General features: G+C 37.8%; 1 protein-coding gene across 1 annotated transcript; it reads right to left on the reverse strand.

Annotated features, from left to right (window-relative positions):
- Positions 1–9,156: 9,156 nt before the first annotated feature.
- Positions 9,157–12,467, reverse strand: LOC141331725 (uncharacterized). Its single transcript, XM_073836757.1, has 6 exons — positions 12,317–12,467; positions 11,000–11,279; positions 10,592–10,725; positions 9,748–10,030; positions 9,462–9,598; positions 9,157–9,368 (listed from the first exon to the last, which is right to left on the reverse strand). Exons 1-6 carry the CDS (start codon positions 12,465–12,467, stop codon positions 9,364–9,366), a joined length of 990 nt encoding a protein of 329 aa, XP_073692858.1. The 3' UTR covers positions 9,157–9,363.
- Between the last annotated feature and the right edge of the window lie 6,742 nt (positions 12,468–19,209).

The following is a 19,209-nucleotide window of genomic DNA, read 5'->3' on the forward strand; positions in this document are numbered from 1 at the left end:
ACTAAATGCTACAACTCCTTGGGAAATAAGGTAAGCACTAGTTCTAGATATTGTATGAACAGCAGCTACAGCTGCAGGAGAGGCCGCGGTTGCTGTGACTGCTGCTTCTGGTCACTGCAGTTGCGGCTGCTGCTGAGGAAAAGCCACAGTGGTCGCGGCTGCTCCTGTTGAAGACAGGCCACCGCTGGAGAGATCACTGTTGTTGCCACTACCGCCGTTGGAGAGGCTGCGTTGTTGAAGCTGCTGTTATGTTGGGTCAAATGACCATGGGACTTTTACAACTGGTCTAACTGCCATTTTTGCCAACTACTACAATTTCAATTTAAAGTATACTTCTTGCACTCTGGAGTGAGTTTATCAAAAGATAATATCTACATTAAAGGGATAGTTCACCCAAAAAATAAAAAGTATATCATTAATTATTCATGCTCATGTCATCCCAAATCTGTAAGACCTGTATATATTCGAAACACAAATTAAAACATTTGATGAAATCCCAGAGCTTTCAGGCAATGCAACTGAAACATTTATGGCCCAGAAAGGTAGTAAAATAGTCCATGTGACATCAGTGTGTCACAGACGTGTGCTGGAGTGTATCCAAAGAGAGATGCCGGGAACCAGGAGTACAAACAAGTACTATTTACGAAAACACAAATCTACCGAGCTGACAAAACACGTAGTAACTTTAAGGACGGACAAGGGGAGTGAGGAAACAAGGACTATATATACACAAAAACAGGGGAGTGGCAACCTGACAAGATAACAAGGGTGCAAATAAGTACAAATAAGGGCAAGACTAAACCAAATACCTACGGAACTAAAGGAGGAGACAAGGAACAAACCAAAATCACTGAATAGACTAGACTACAATACTGACACAGCGGTTCAACTGTGATATTATGAAGCTACGAGAATAATTTTTGTGTGCAGAGAAAACCAAAACTTATTTATCAATTTCTTCTCTTCTGTGTCAGTATTCAACACGTTCATGAGAGTACCATGGTGTATCAGCAGCACCACATGTATGTGTTGTAGTACTCCAGTAAATACAGGGCAGGCAGACACAGAAGAGAATAAATTGTTTTTTCAACGCGATTCTACTTACACATTCAGATGGAGGACCTCAAACAGATGCTCTTACTGACATTATCAATAAAGCAGAAATACTCAGATAAGATGAAGACAATGAACTTGTTCACTTCTTATTCAGAAAGAAAAAAAGAATAGAATGATGTAAGCAAGTTTTGAAACTTCTATCTGGCTCTCGGAGAAGGCGGTCACATCTTTTCCCTCTCCCTCCCTGTCTCTCCTGCTGGCTTCTTTTGTCTCGTAGTTCTATCTCTGAGACTCTCTTTGCCCTGCTCTCGAAACAAAGGAATTATGGATTTGATCAACTGGTCTCTGAATGCAATTGACACAATCTTCTCGACGAGAAGCCTGGGTTCGGGGGAACCCAACTGTCCTGCAGGAACATTTGCAGCTGGATACATGATGGACGGGTGGGAGAAGTTGCGCGTTGTGTGCCTGGCCGCTCTGTCCCTGGAGGATATTGAAGATTTGTATTTATTCAGAATTTTGATAACAGGGTTCCTGCTGATGGGATTAGGTGGGGACCTGTAGTATCGACGATTGATGAAAGCGGTCAGTGCAGCTCAAAACCCCACTAAGCTGGCCAGCTTGATTGAAACGGTGGGCAGAGCTGTTAGTACTCAGGCTGTGGTTATGGATCGCAAATTGGAAATCATCGGCGAGAAACTTGCAGCTATGCAACGGATTTTGGATAGACCTGAAGACCAGTGATGGACATTAGATACCTGTGAAATTGGCAGATATTGACCAAAATTTGAAAAATACATTCTTTCTTTTGGCTTCCCCACATTTCTTCCAGACGGCCTGGCCAAGGCTGTTGCTGGAGACAAACAACTTCCCCAGAGAACAAGATAACGAGATGCTCTGACCTCCTCTTCCCCGTTCCAAGGACACCTGCTGCGGACTGGATTCCAGACTTCACAGGCTTACACAAACACACAGTGCATGCATACATACGCACACAGTTACAGAGCAATCACTGCCTCCCCCAGATCCCACACCTTCATGTGCTTTTTTACCCCCGGTGTGGGTTGGCGGGTCTGTGACCAGCACTCTCTAGCTGCAGGACCGGATGGTTGTTGCCTACATTGGGCTATTCCACATCCCCTGCGGCCCTCCCCCCTGTTGCAATGTTATGTCTATGCTCTGTTTATGTGTTTGTTGCTGGGGCTTTTTTTTCCCCCTAATCTCACACTGCCCTACTTGAAGGACAGTCTGAGAGGGGCTTTTTTAGGCTTCCCCCTTTTCCTAATGTATCTTGTTTTCTTATTTCCTATGCTACCTCTCTGCTGACCTGTCTCCCCCCATAATTGTGATGTCTGTGTATGGTCGGAGGGACCCAAATTTCCCTGCATGTAACAGTGTGTGTGACAAATAAAGCTTATCCTTATCCGTATCCTATCCTTATCCTTAAATCAGCCTGGGAAATTGCGGACAAAAACATGAATGTTCTCTTTACACTCCTGGGTGAAAAGAACACAAAAAGTCTTGAGATGACATAGACGTTCAGAAAGAGCGAAGACAACTTGAGGCCTGTGAGTCTAATCTGAAGGAGCAATTCAAACCAAATTCAGAAAGTCTTTCCAGTGTTGTAGCAAATCCATTTAAAGCAGAGTAGCCTAAATCCTGGGGTGATAATCCGAAAGAATACCAGATAGACTGAGATATTAATTTCTTAACAAATTATTTTGACTTTCTTGACTTGAGAAAAGCTTCATACAAGACATGACACAAAAACGCGCACCATAACATAAAAGAAACTGCACAAAATTGGTTGTCTGTTGTCATTGGGGTTCCCAAAGGAAAATATGGCAAAGTCGTTAAAAAATAAAAAAAATAAAAAAAACATAAAACACATGAGGTGCAATTGTCACGTGTATGTTCCTGTTTGTCCATATTTGGTTCTGTTCCTGTTCTCTTTAGTTAATTATCAATTAGCTCCACACCTGTTTCTGATCTTCCTAATTGCTTTCTCTGTGTTTATAAGCCCTGTCTGTCCCTTAGTTCCCTGTCTGCTGTTATTTAAAAAAAAATATATATATATTTATTTTTATTTTTTTTAGGTGTATGGCGAAGTGTAATAGTTTTTAGTTGAATACATTTATGAATGACAAATGACACTGAACATGAAATAAATAAAGAACAACAGAAAATAAAAACAAAAAATAGATGTAATGGAGTCATTTTATAAGTAAAGAAAGAAAATCACCTAGTGAGTGTGTGTTGTCAGTCTGTGAAGCTGGATGGTTGAGAAAATAAATAATGAGGAGACTTTGACAGTTACACATTAGAAAAACAATAAGATGGAATAAACACACACACACACACACACACACACACACACACACACACACACACACTAGGAAACCTTGTAGCCGGACACCAGGGCCAGTATTTATTAAGCGTCTAAGAATTATTCTCATGAACACTGCTAAGAATTGACTTAAGTATAAAAAAATCTTGGCTCAAAGCTGCACTTAAAAGTTAGTTATCAAGCATCTCAGTCGTAATTTAAGGGAAGTGTAGGACTAAATCTTTAGTGTTAGACTGAGAGATGATTTACGGCACTTGCTGTGCCACAAACAGGATTTTGGATGACGAAATGCACATGGACCAATTAATATATTTCCTTATTTAAGAATATTCTCAGATAAATTCACATTAAATGGTTAAATTCGTCATGCACTCTTAAAAGTAAAGGTGCTTTAAAAGGTTCCTCACAGTGATGCCATAGAAGAACCATTTTTGGTTCCACAAAGAACCATTCAATCAAAAGTTATTTAAAGAACCATTTCTTTCTTACCTTTTTAGAATCTGAAGAACCTTATTTGCCACAAAGAACATTTTGTGAAACAGAAAGGTTCTTCAGATGTTAAAGGTTCTTCATGGAACCATTTAGACAAAAAAGGTTATTCTATGGCATCGTGAAGCACCTTTATTTTTAAGAGTATAGGAGTTTGCATTCAACACACATTTGACAATGCATATTTTTTTTAACAGTATACAATAGTACAAGGAAACAAAGCATCATCATAACCTTCAGTTTAGACTTGTGCCGATAGACAATAGTAATGTGTATCAACAACAGTCAGAGACTGTTTCTGATGGCTGACGACAGCAAGACGATTATCATTATTATCTGTCAAAAATATAGGCGCGTATATCTTTACTGATGCAGCGCAGAGTCATTTCAGAAACTTGCTGTGTGTAAATAAGAGGTATGAGATTTATTCATCATACAGTGCAGATAGCTTTACTGATTATAACGGCAGTGGCTCGTTTTGAATTGAAGGAAATATAACAGTTTGATTAACTGCTCGTCGTCAAACATTTCTGTAATAGATGGGTCTTCCTGTGCCTCTGTGCACTGGGTCATTTTGTGTTTCTTGGGCGCTCAACGGTGATGATCAACACAGAGGGAGTAACCTATGGTAATCATGCTAATGCTTTTTATTTTACTCACGACATTTAACATCTATGTTTTCTGCTATGTTAGAAGAATACGCATGAAATGTATTCGGAGTTTGATTCTCCGTTGAGCGAGGGGCCGAATGCAATAGATGGGCCTTCCGGGGCCTCTGTACGATGGGTCATTTTTGTTTTTTGCTTCTGTGCGCTCAACGGAGATGGAGAATAGGGGGAGTGTGAGTTGTGAGTTTGGAGGTCATGGTAACCAATTGGTATAACTCAGTGCCACTATCCTCCCAAGAACACCTGGTCTCCTGGGAAAGTGTTAACCTTGGTCTTCAGACAAGTTTATACTAGCCTAGAACAAACCGTTTATTGTGACGATCTATAAGTACGAGGCCATGGTAACAGACTCTTGAGAAACTAAGAGACGCACCATAAATAATTTCTTGAAATCAAAATAACGTGCACCCAGGTGGGGAGATGGTCAAGCCTGATCAACTTGGCTCTCTCTCTCACTTGGAGGTTGTCTTAACTGCACCCAAATTTAAAGTATAAAGGATGGGGCTTTTTGTTGGCACAGTGGAAGCTCAGCCGTGGGACAAGCGCGCATCGCCTGGCATTTCTTGGACATATGTGTTGGTCTTCTACTGTGACTGCAACGGGCTCCCCAGTCTTTGAGAGGGAAGATGATGGCACGTCTCTGAGTTGTAAATATGGCCTTTATTCTTCTGCTTGGGGTTCAGCTCATAACTATCCAGCTTTGTCTATTCTTTTATGCTTTTACTTGTTGATTATTATTGATATCATTATTGACTATTATTATCATAATTTGATCAGCTGTATTTTACATCAATAAACAGTTGAACTGCTTGATTAGTATGGTGAATGGACCTTTTATTGGCACCTTCCCTTGTCGATACACACCACACTTTGTCTCACCTTGAATTTTTCAGAAACCATACTAAAACAATTTCAAAAACACTTCTCCTCTCCGGAAAGATGTGCGTGTCTCTGTCACCACAGTGCCATCACAAGCCCCTACTGGCAACTACTAACAACTTGAGAGACCTCTATATCTGTCTTAAATAACTGTGAGAGTAAGAGTGATTCTTATCTTTAAGAAATTTGATAACTTGCTTTTATACTTAAGTTTGAAAGTAGGAGTAAATTTCATGAACTCTCAGCACTTAAAGAGTACAATCGCACTTTGAGAAGCTTGATAAATATAGGCCCAGAACACTGAACACAAACCAACTAATAAAGACAGGTTAACAAGACATAAATGGGTGATGGGAATAACACCAATGACAGGAACACCACATATGGGCATATGGAAGAAACCAAGACAGACAATCCAAGGGGTGTTACATTACTCCCCCCTCCCCGAAGGCATGATATAAAATCAAAGATACCCATTTTCCTCATACCTGTACTGCTATTTATCAATCTAGTTTTAGTGTTACTTTAGTGTAACTTAGTTTAGTGCAAGTTACTGAGTATCAGCAGAAGAGATGTCTGCTTTTTTATATATATAATGGGCTTATGGCACTTGACTTGACTTGACATGTAAAAAAGTGTTTGTTTCCTCCAACTAAATTTATGGCGATACCATCCACTGCATGATCAGGATGGTTCCACCTCATTTTGAACTAGGAAAAACCCTGTACAGTGTGTAATTATTAATACAGTTTAATAAGATTACGGAAAAAATGTAAATGTACAAACGTACAGAAACTCATTTTCGGTTAATTGTTATTTCTATCTCTTTCCATTCATAGAGCAGTTTTGTTATGAAAATAGTTCTGTCTCTTCTAAAGAATTACACTAAACCATTCTAATCATAGATTTTCATATAGATCTTTACAAAATTAAGAGAAAAGACAGAATTTTCATTGTGGGGTGAACTAACCGTTCAAGGCTGTAAAGCAAACAAGAGCAAAGAAAACAGGCCTTTAGAGGGATTCTGAAGTGCTGGAACATCACTCTAATTGTACTAATGAAAATGTTCTTTATTACCTGTGTACGCTCTCATTATACTGGTTATGGCATTGATAATAAAGTAAATGAAGAATTTTGCTGTGCAATTTTGATCCTTATGATGTTTGTTTAAATGTAAAACAAACAATTAAAACATCATTGCACTTCTTTTGAGCAGTTTAAAAAATAAAAATAAAAAATATAGAAGGAGGTCTGCAACATCTTTTGAGATGGTTCTCTAGAAGCAGGGCCATTTTAACTTGATTTTTAACTTTTAAACACAATGCAGTGTTGTCAGCCAACTGAGATATTTTGACTTCTCTATCAAATATTTTAATTCATCCCTGAATGTGTTGATTGTTTAAAATTCAACTAATAAAACAAATAACAACTAATAAAAACAGGTTCCCATATTATACAAAAATAAGACAAATATTGTTACTAATATGTCTATTTTTCATAAAGCCTGTTTGAGATTCATGAACAATTTGATCTAGTCCTGATTTTAATCTTGCAGCATATACCACTGGAATCAATTTACAGTCTGTATTCAAGAAAGTAATAGGTCTCCAGTTATCAATTTCCAATGGATTTTTGTCTGGCTTAGGGATCAGGGACATTAAACCTTATCTCATAGTTGTGGCCAATTCCTTTTTTAATACATTCCTTGAAAATTAAGAAAAGAGATATTTCTAATATATACCACAGATGTTGGTTAAATTCAATCGAATACCTATTAGGTCCTGAAATCTTCCCCCTTTTCATATGTCGGAGATCTAACTGCTAACTAATCTTCTCTCTTAGGGTCAGAATCACAAAGAATTTTGAAGTCATTATTTATCATTGGAATTTAATTTTGAATATTATCAGTAAAACAATGTACAAATATATTAAGTCAGATTGGTATAATTTTCATAAAAGGAAACATCAGGAAAAGACGTGGGATATAACAATATCCCTTTTAAACCTATGAATCAGAGCAAGAACATATTACCCTAATGACTGCCCTCCAAAGGCAGCACTGAAAGTGAGAAAAATGCCTTTAAAATTTTTACACCACCTAGTCAAACATGTTGAAACTCTTGTTTTTCTGCAAACGGGACACAATTTAACCAGAAGACTTTGCCACAAGACAAAAATGTTTTAAGCCTTAACTCAATTTTGACTAAATGTGTAGTTACTGCGCTTTGCCTTTGGAGGGCAGATGAGTTTTCCAGAATTTACTGTCTGCATCAGTAGAATCGGCTATTTTTTGTAACACGTTTTCTGTTGTTGTTGGTGACAGTTTTGCATTCAACAATATAAGACAAATAAACAGTCTCAAAGACATTTCAAACATGATCACAAGTGTTGTGCCAAAGATTTATCCTCTGCTTTGTGTTTTTCATCTTTATTGGACCTTGCCTTCACTTTGAGCAGGTAAATGATTAACTTTTGCGGACTGAGAGAGAACCAAAGTGCAAGTAAAATTTACACTTGATTTAATGACAACAAATTAATTTTGATAACAACTCTATGCTAATTAAACTATATTTATATAACAATCCACTAACAACTTGATAATTTTTAATGCATATTTTATTTATATCGCAACTTGTTGTATTATATTTGCATAGCTTTTCCAAACCTGTCACTCTGCCAGGCATCTATCAACTCACTGCTGTGGGTCTGCTAGATGACAGACAGATTGACTATTACAATAGTGTGGAACAGAAAAAAAAATTCCCAAACACACCTGGATAAAGACCAAGATAGCACATGTACATCTGCAAGATAAAGATCGCTTGAACTGGAAAGCATCTGCTGTTTATAAACATGTCAGTTTTACATACATTCTAAATCATAAACATATTGAAGACATCTAATAAACATCTAGGAAACTTCTGATCTGATCAGAAGTCCGTCATCTGATATTAAACTTATAATTCAGTTATACCTAACTCAGTTATTTTCTTTGTGTCAGTAAATAAAATTTTGATTTAAAATCAATTCAGTTCTTTAAAACTAAAGATTATCATTTCGTTATGTTTAATGATGATAAGAGTTTGAGGTTTGATGGCATAATATACTTGTAATGTAATAAAATATAAATGACCATGTTTGTGTAGTACACATAGAATTCAAATAATTTACCACATTTGAATATAATAAAATAAGTGCATATGATCTATTGCCTCAGCTACTCCTTCCTACAATCTTGACAATGACGTCTTCATTTAGGTTAAATTTGCAATCCTGTTACTTGTAACTGCTGCAATTTTTGTAGTCTTTATTTACTTTTGACATTTAATTTGTTTTCCTTATACCTATACATTTTAAATCTTCCAGTTACAGTATGCTTTATACAGACTTCAGCTGTGTGTTTAGTCAAAACTGGAAGTGAGAATGTGTTTTATTCCTTCAGTAATGATCAGACAGTGGCACAAACAGGTATTAAGGAATAAAACTTTCATTAGCATTGTGCTTAAAGTCTAATGTGTGCATGAAGGGCCGAATAACATATGATTCAAATTGGTTTTGGATGATGTTAACCTCATGCATAAGCTACATGAGTACTTTTCGTAATCACTATACATACTTTTTTTTTTTTTTTTAGAAACACACAACATGCAATGCTGTAGTACTTTATTAAGAATGCAAACATATACACATAATTGTGTGTTCAGGGTGTAAATACAGAACCTGCAGCAAACTGAGGTTAAGAAATTTAATGCTTTTTAATGATTTAAACCTTCACCATTCAAACCTTCACCATTTCAAACCATTACTGAATGTGCACCGAAAGAGCTCTTAGGGATAAAAGGCAATATTAGTATTGCTCAGAAAACGGTATATAGAATTTAACAGTTTGCTTCTGGACTGTGGTGTAACAGCATCTTGTTCCACTTAAACTGTCAATAGAAAAAAAAAAGATAAGCAACATAGACATATAGTATATGTACACATACAAATTTCTACATGCCACGCCTTTTTTTATCACTCACCTGCAAATACCTCAACTTCACACAGTGTGAGGAATTCACTGCGCCCAGGCACAAAAATGTTTACGTATCGCCCCTTAATAGGCTTAAACTCAAATGTTTTTGTGTCTCCAAGTGGGATGGCTGCAATAGTTGCTGCCCTGTCAAAACACACAGAAACAAGAGGGGCACATTGAAACGGAATGAAGCATATTAAATATCCTTTGTGTTTAAAGGATTTATATTTGATCTTATTCACTCATTTTCAAACAATTTGTTGTAACTATTATGAGAGAGAGACTAAACTTACAGCTCATTATTGTTGCCGTTATTCTCCAGGCTGTTGCCGACACGAATCTGAACACCATTGATCCTCTCTTCACAACAGTCTCCACGATTAGTGATGATGACTCTGGTTACCCTGTAGACATCCAACAAGTCAACTCTCCACCAGGGTTCACCGTCCGAGCTAGTCACACTGCATGAATTCTGTACGAAAAAAGACTGCCTTTTGCCATCTATAGCATTTTGAGCAACTGCTATTTCAGAGTATGTGGAAGACTGGACAGCTGTGCCTCCAAGAGCAATATTTCCTGTTTAACAAAAGAATAGACAACAACTTGCAAATGATTATTAATTCTTGAATATAAAACATTTTTATTTTTAATCAGTTAATTTTGTTTATTTGTGCACCTTGTAATAAATTTGTAATGGAATTGTAATTGTTTGAATTGTCTTGCTAGAACTATTGTTCTTGATAGAAGCCTTGTGTTTATTACAAGTGAGCTGATACAATACATTTTGTGTCTAAAATTATTTATTTGTAGTAAGTAGCCATGTAAGCTGGGGTTCTGATCGGCCAGTTGAGATCTGTCTGGATGTACATTATTCTTTATTGGTTACCAAATGTTCAGTAAGGATATTAGGGTGAATTCAGGTTGATTGATTACAAAAAGTGTCCCAGTCAACCTGAATTCACCCTATATACTGTATGTGTTACTGACAACATTCAGAGTAATGAAGAGCACTCACTTGGACCACAATTGTACAGTGGTAAGTCCTTTTCTGTTGATAAAAATATAGGAGGGAAACATTATTAATGACAAACAAAGTCTTCTCTACAGTATCATACTCTCTTTGTCCCTTTGCAGTACCTGCAAACACCTCGACTTCACACAGAGTAAGTGTTTCATCATTCCCAGGTAAAAAAATGTTGACATATCGGCCGTTAACAACCTCAAACTCAAATGTTTGTGTGCCATCAGGGACAGTGAGAATAGTTGCAACCCTGCAAATACAGAACAGTGTTAACATGGAAACCAAAAGACTTTCAACACAATGTATATGTCTAACAGATTCAGTTAAGCTGTACAAAAATCAAATGAGTTTGTATAGCATTCTTCACAATACAAATTAATGCTCAAGTTTTATATCACATTGCTATAATAAACAATGCTGAGTGGTTGGCTTGTGGAGGACGTTCAGTTTGCCTCTCATTTTGCCAAACTAGACTGAACATCAAAAACATTGGAAGATAATAAAACAGCTGAAACATTTCTTACAGCTCATTGTTGTTTCCGTTGTTCTCCAGGCTGTTACCAATACGAATCTGAGCTCCTCTGAGTTTCTCTTTGCAGCAGTCTCCACGATTAGTGATGGCAACTTTTCTTATGCTGTAAACGTTTTCAAGGTCAGCTCTCCACCATGGGTTAAACTCAGCATTAGTGTGAGTACATGAGCCCTTCCCATAATCTGAGTCTTTGTTTCCGTCTACTGCATGTTCAGCAACTCCATCTAAGTATAAGGAGGACTGGACCACTCTGGCATTAAGAGCAATATTCTCTGTTCAATATGATATAAAATCAATCAATCAACAGCATTTTTTTTTCAAGTAATCTATTAGTTTTTCAATCCAGGCATTTTTATTTGTATTTTTCTAAACATACCTTTCAAATCAGCGACACACAGCCCAGTCAAAAGTGTTAGTAACAAAAACACACGTATGGCCATCCTGATTTAAGACATAACACATTAACACAAATGGATTGTAGAGGGGAGAACAGTGGTTGACAGTAGTGTATATTTTATTTTGTTACTGTACTTAAAGCTGCCCAGAAGGCACACAGTGTCATATGTCATTGATATTTGGTTATATTTCAGTTGCAACATTGGGTGACCAAATTCAAAGTCAGTACACTGGCTGGTTAAGTACAAATTTATTTTGTGTACTTTACTGGATAATTTTTATTATGGGAAACTTTTACTTTTTTTTTTTTTTTTTTTTTTTTTTTTTCAGTGAGCCTGTAAAATCAGTTTAGAAATCAAAATAAATGATTTATTAACAAATTAGATGAAGAGGATTGCAGCTCACTCACTGATTCAAATTATCCAGTCAGGGCAGGTCTCCAGTTAACAACTGACTTGAATTAACCAAGAACTCGATATTCTCATAACTTGATGGTGTGAAAAGTAATTTACTAATTCAGAATTGTAGCATTTATTACTGTAAATCAATATCATAATTAGGTCAGAAATGTCCGGTTTTGCAAACTAAAGCAACTGTAAAAAGGGCTATTTAAGCTTGATAAAAAAGATAACATTCCAAAATAGGCTTTACTAATATGAAGTGTCTATTTACACTAAGTGCAAATAGACCACAGAGGCTATTTAGACTGACTCTGACAACAATACAAAAAACTTCTGCCAATCAATAACTCCAGTGACATAGGTAGTAAAGTGTTTGTTGACTTCTTGATTGAAAGGAATTTATCAACGCCCGGGCTGAGGGGTTGCCTCAGTCATTGATGCAGTATCCGCAGGTGGGTGCCCTTGGTGACAAGCAGGCAGAGGTCGAGCACCCGGTGGCTTGGTGAACCCACGCCAGGGCAGAATGTGACTGATGGCCTCTGTCTGTCTCTGGACTGCCGAGAACTGCTGGGCCAATTCCTCGACAGTGTCCTCAAGGAGGTTGGGCTGGGAGGCGGGGGTGCCGAAAAAGTGAACTTTGTCAGAGGTGGTACTCCTGGACATAAATGAGGCCCTCCAAACCTTAGTGAGCTCCTCATGCACCTCTGGAAAAAAGGCACTGGGGCGTGGCGAGCTTTAAGGTTGCTACCCACACCCAGAAGCCATAAGTGCTCTGGCAAAGGTGGTTACAATGGACATTCTATCTTCTGGAGCGCCAAACGAGGCGCTAACCTTGCTGTGTGAGTGAGTGCCGTGCTTTGACATCTCCACGGGACCACACTTTGAGGAATCGGACTTCCATGGGGGCTGTCCCAGTGGAACATTCTGAACAGTAATCCTCAGTTCACCGTGGCTTCTAGCCAATGCAGTCGAGGAGCATTTATGGCCCGTCAAACTGGAAGGGGCAGACGAAGCTGCCACCTCGTAAACGAGAGGTGGGACTTAAGCATAGCCATAGTCATACACTTGAAATGAAGCCCAGGCACAAGAGGCAGCGATCGTACCCGTCAGAGAAAGACAAAAAGCCATGGCATCTAAAAGTACACAGTCAGAAAGACATCCCATGTAAGAAATGTGCTCTTTTAGATTGGCGTGCCCAGAAAAGCAAACACGGCACAACTGTGCACTCAGTGGGACACTGCACTTCACTGTTAGGCAAGAGATTGCCTATGCACAATACCTCCAAGACACATTTGTGCTAGTCTTCTTTCTCTATCTCTTCTACGTTGTATAATCGCTCTATGAGGCGAGGCTCCGAAGCAGAAATGTGAATGTGTGGTTGAACACCGCCTTATATATTCATGTGTCGGGGGAGTGGCGTGACGTAAATTCCACTCACCAATGTTCATTGTCTTTTCTCTTGGCTCAGAGATGATAGGGTCTTGAGTACAATCCCCCAAAATTACGTCACTTGACGTAACGTTATGGAAAAAGTCCTGTTTACTCTGTTACTGAAGCCTGATTTGTTCATGTTTGTGTAGCTGCACCAACCTATGACATTCTAACTTAGATATAAGTCAGCCCAGAGCATTTCATCAGAATCTCTCGACTAAGGTGACAGTCATTGATTTGCATGCAGTTTTATAGCATGGCAACTTACGACTTATGACTTGTCGCTGACGGCAATTATGGGGAACGCAATAAAGACCAGTCACTAAGACCATCACCACACTTGCAAATCAGAAGCCGTGAATGACAGCAGAGGTTCGTGGGCTGCTAAAGTCCAGAGATGAAGCATTCAGATCAGGGGATAATGCTGCCCTCAAAACAGCAAGAGCCAATCTGTCTTGCGGCATCAAGAATGTGAAACGGTCATATGCTCAAAAAATCAATAATCAGTTCACAGACAGCAGAGATGCACGGAACCTGTGGCAAGCCACCCAAACCATCAATGACTACAGGCCTGTAATGACAACACATCTCCCCCAGATGCACTTAACCACTTTTATTCTCGGTTTGAAATGCAGAATGAGACTCCTGCACAAAAGCTGCCCACACCTCCAACAACCAGTAATAAAGACCCTATCTTGGATTAACACATGCAAGGCTGCAGGCCCTAACAACATACCTGGCCGTGCACTAAGAGACTGTGCTGCACAGCTGACGGATGTCCTAACAGATATCTTCAACACCTCGCTGAGCCAAGCAGTCGTCCCCACATGTCTCAAGTGAAATCTAAATTTTAGTAACTTAGCTTTGTATAGGACTAAACAACTGCTCTTATGTCTACATAGTGTTGTATGTTATATTTGTTTATTTATGTAGCACCGTGGTCCTGCGAGACACGACATTCTGTTCCACTGTATGTCCACACATGTAGTGAAATGACAATAAAGCTCGACTTGAACTTGAATATGCATAACTGACAGCCCTTTAGAGCAGCCTCCAAAGCATACAGAGCTGCTCTGAATTCCTTGAAAAGGTAAGAGCACTCAAAATCAAAAGGTAAGAGGTAAGAGTTGTTGCTTTGACTTCCAACAAGAATCAGTTTGCATTGGTGTAGTATTTTTCATTAAAATTACATGTTGTGTTAAATTACAGATGTATTCAAAAGTAAATTAGTCATAGCAGATTTATTAAAAATTATAAAAAAAATTTCATTACGATTGTAATTTTACCCTGCTGTAGAAAGTACGTAAACATTTAACGCACCTGGAATTCAATGTATCAACCTCACAGAAGACCTTCACAATTCAGCAGTTATCTGCTTGTAAACAAAATAATACATGTTTTATACAAAACATAAATGATATTATAAATTTGTTCGTAAATAACAAAAAACATCAAATCAGGTATATTAACCCCTGACAAAACATTTGAAATAAAACATGTGCTGTTGTAGATATAAAAAAAATAATACACACCAGCAGTCTATGAAGAGTGTCAAATTGACTGAGATCAGAAGTGCTGCTTTATTTATTGCTGAATAAGTCCCTCCCAAACACATGATGTATTTGATATCCGAATATTTAACATAAATATTTAACCCTATTATAAGAGTCCCAGTGTTTTTTTTTTTTTTTTTTTTTCTCTTTTTTGTTCTTGTTGTTTTTGTCCACTTTAATTCTGATAATAGACAATTGAATACAGAATTTGGATAATACCTGTATAAATGTAATCAGAATTTTACAAATAATAATAGTTAGATTAGAATTTCTGTGAATTAGAATTTCTGTGATGATTGTTTTTTTTTTTTTTTTTTTTAGCAGAGAGGATAGGCCTAGTTTGTGATTTGGTCTTAGTGACTTAGGAATCCTCTTCACTACTCCTGATATATCACAGATTTAGGAGCTAGTTTTAGTGCTAAAATGCTTTGTGAAATACTCATTGAGCAAACATTTAGGAGTCCTTAAATTTAGGATTGACATGCTCATTATTTTTAAGATTTTCTCCTAAATCAGCAAGTTATGACCTACTTTAAGTTTTAAAATGTTTTGTGAATATGGGCCTTAGTCTTGTTTTCATTGGCACAATAAGGTACAATCTAGGCTTTCGGGGTCGTGGTTATGGATCTTGGCTCTGGTGAGTCTTACTGTGCAATGAACTGACAATCCCTAAACAATTCACTTTCTTAATGTGAAGTTCTTGCATCACAGTTTAATAGGATTTGAATTGTATAAATGTACAGTTCAGTCGTATTTACTGATAAATGTAATATGTGATAAAGTATCATTGACATTTTAAAACAAAATATTGAACAATTTCTGTTTTTTATTTATTTATATTTATTAGTTTTTATGAGTTATTTTTTATTAACATTATTATTTATTTTTTAATTTTCTCATGTCACTATAAAAGTGTGTGTGCTCAGTGTAAACTGTTTTCATTAAATACGGATACGGCTCTTTAAATAAGGAAGAACCATTTAGCAGACAGTAAATATAACAGTGGCACCATCTACTTATTGTCGTTTTAAGACCTTGCACAAGCAATTCAGTCCTCCTTGTAAAATCAAGGAGAGTTTCAGTGAGGACAGATATAAATGAGTTTGAAAAGCTCTTTTGAGCATTGTAGTTTTTATATTTAAAAAAATCTGTGGAATACACCACCATCTCGAATAATAAGTGAATTTACCAAATTTTTGACACATTATTCCCCACCTCCAGGCATATTTATAGAAAATAAACTCACACTGCTGCTCACAAGCTAGAACTAAAGTTCACCTTGCTCAGTCAGCTTGGTTCTGGTTCTGGTTCTCAACCCCCCCATGAAAAACTTGTTCTCCATCATTGATAAAGATCATGCATACATGATCTGAACAATCACACTATTGTCTTTTAGAATGTGAACGGTCTCCATAGCTGACTCTGATATTATTGCTGTTTATCACTATGAAGCTGCTTTGACATGATCCGTATGATAAAAAGCACAATACAAATAAAGGTGACTTGACTTGAGATGCAGTTACTGGAATATAATCAGATATCAGGATATTTCAGAAACTAAGGCATGCACTTTTATTTACTGCTGTTCCCTTTGCTCATATGGGATTTTTTTTTTTTTTTTTCATTTTGAAATGCAATGCATTTTTTTTAAAAATGTAGGCAAAGAGAGAGTGCTTTTACTTATCTGTATGTTGATTAATGTTAATTGTTATGCTGTTAAAAAACATCTGACTCATTGTGGTTAAATTTATTGATTCCGTTGCAGTTGTGGTTTCGCATATCAAAATAAAAGAAGTGGGAAAAGATGCAGATGTTTCTATAAAGTGCATTCACGTTTGTCTTATTTATTCATTCTTTTTTCCTTGTTCTTGAACAGAATTTGCGGGAACTTCTTATGATATAATCTAATGCTTATTCTGTGATCTTGCGATCAGGATGTAAACAGGGATCTTTAACTCTGTGGTTGGGTAAATTTGAGCTGTTTAGTTGTTTGCATATGCCATGTGTTTTGCAGGAATAACATGGATGATTTGATCTCAGAATTATAGAAATTGAGATCTGAGATTTTGTCTAGATGTAACATTTCAGGTAATGATGACCAGTTTTATTTATACTAATTATGTTACAGAGAGAGAGCGTGAGGCGAGCGGATCCATATGCAAGCTTTATTAGAAAACTTAGAGAAGATCCAACACAGGCTGGGTCAACCATTGTCAAACAGGTATAGTACAGGCAAGACATGAGAGTAATCCAAAAAGGCGTAAATTTATACGGTTGGTGATTGGTTCCAGGTGAAAGTTCAATGGGAGATGGGAAGTGTAGTCCAGGGGAAAGTGTGAAAGCCAATGTAATGAGCGGGCGACCTCTGGTGGTGAGCGGACGGAAGAGCACGGGCAGAGTTTGGAACAAATACAAATAGCAGGGGGGTTCTATACCCCTATGCTGAAAATAGTACAAGTACAATTTTACAAATTTTTGTCCTTAGCCATGCCATATAGACTAAGCGTGACCACTATCAGCCACATTTGGCACAAACATTCTTGCTATCTGGGGTGTTAAATCAGCTTTCATATAAAAATAAAATAGCTAGAATAAAAAGTCTTTATGCATTCATGACCTCAAGGATAGATTATTGTAATGCTTTATTGGGTGGTTGTTCTGCACGCTTAATAAACAAACTCCAGCTGGTCCAAAATGCAGCAGCTAGAGTTCTTACTAGAACCAGAAAGTATGACCATATTAGCCCGTTTCTGTCAACACTGCACTGGCTCCCTATTAAACATCGTATAGATTTCAAAATCTTGCTAATAACTTATAAAGCCCTGAATGATTAAGCTCCTCAGTACTTGAGCAAGCTCTTATCATATTATAGTCCCTCACGTCCGCTGTGTTCTCAAAATTCTGGCAATTTGATAATACCTAGAATATCAAAATCAACTGCGGGCGGCAGATCTTTTTCACATTTGGCGCCCAAATTCTGGAACAATCTACCTAACACTGTTCGGGAGGCAGACACAATCTGTCAGTTTAAATCTACATTAAAGACCCATCTCTTTAACCTGGCCTACACTTAATACATTTCATAATCCAAATCCGTTAAAGGATTGTTAGGCTGCATTATTTAGGTCAACCGGAACCAGGGACACTTCCTATAACACCTGATGTACTCGTTGCATCAGAAGAAGAATGGCATCTGCGCTAATATTAGTATCTTTCCTTCTTATTCCGAGGTCACCGTAGTCACCTGTATCCAGATCAGACGGTCCCCCGGATCTAGTCCGTACCCATCAGCACCCAGAAATATCCTCTACAGCCCTGAATGTCAGCAGAGACCACATCAACTAGATGAGCCCCAGAGACAGATCATCAGTGAAGACCTCATCACCTAGACGGCCATCGACGCAAGACAGCGAAAACCAGATGAGTCCTCTCCAATCTGACTTTGTGGCAACTTGGAACTCTTGCATCTACATTAATATTAGTCTGTTTGTTTCTTATTCCCAGGTCACCATAGCCACCAGATCCAGTCCGTATCCAGATCAGATGGTCACTGCAGTCCTCCGGATCCAGTCCAAACCTAGAGCAGATGGTGGATCAACACCTACAGCCAAATGTCAGCGGATACCATGTCAACTAGATGAGCCCCAGAGACAGATCATCAAGAAAGAACTCCTACCCTAAACGGCCACCGGCACAAGGCCATAGGCACCAGATGAGTCCTCCCCAATTTGACCTTGTTACAATATGGAACTCTTGCATTATTATTGACATTTTACTTTATTATTTTAATACTGTAAGGTTGCTTTGACTGTAAGGTTGCTTTGACAAAATTCTTGCAGTCATTAAATAATCGTGTTAAGTCAGCTCACTGATTAAGAAGTGGGACAAGAGAGGGTGAAATAAAAACATTTATGTGTCTTACATGTACTAAGCTACTGGTGTCGCAGTGCACGTATTGATGAGCACAACATTAAGTTGAAATAAAGTGAAGTTTTTAATAAGTCTCTACAAGACAGGTAGTACACAGGCAAAAGGAAGGAATACACATACAACCAGATAACTCCAAAGCCGGACAATGAGACGGCAGAGGTGCCAAGTAACGAAGTACAAATACTTTGTTACCTTAAGTAGAAATTTTGGGTATTATTTTTGATTTGGTTGGATGAGAAGTATAAACATATACTATTCCGACACCCTTGGTTTGTAAGCGATCCATCGCACCTGCACATGACACAAATCACGTCACACTCCAGCAAGGACATAGCCAGTGTTGGAGTCGATACTCAAAAAAAGATTATTTCTTGAAAGTTATTATTTCTGCATACTGACTTATTTATCAAATGGGTGATTTCTCTTCGTCCTCCTCAAATTAAGCTACAGTAGAGAGACATTTGAATAAATTAGCATTTGCGATTGACTAT

Source organism: Garra rufa, chromosome 3 (genome assembly GCF_049309525.1).
Source record: "Garra rufa chromosome 3, GarRuf1.0, whole genome shotgun sequence".
Classification (NCBI taxonomy): Eukaryota; Metazoa; Chordata; class Actinopteri; order Cypriniformes; family Cyprinidae; genus Garra; species Garra rufa.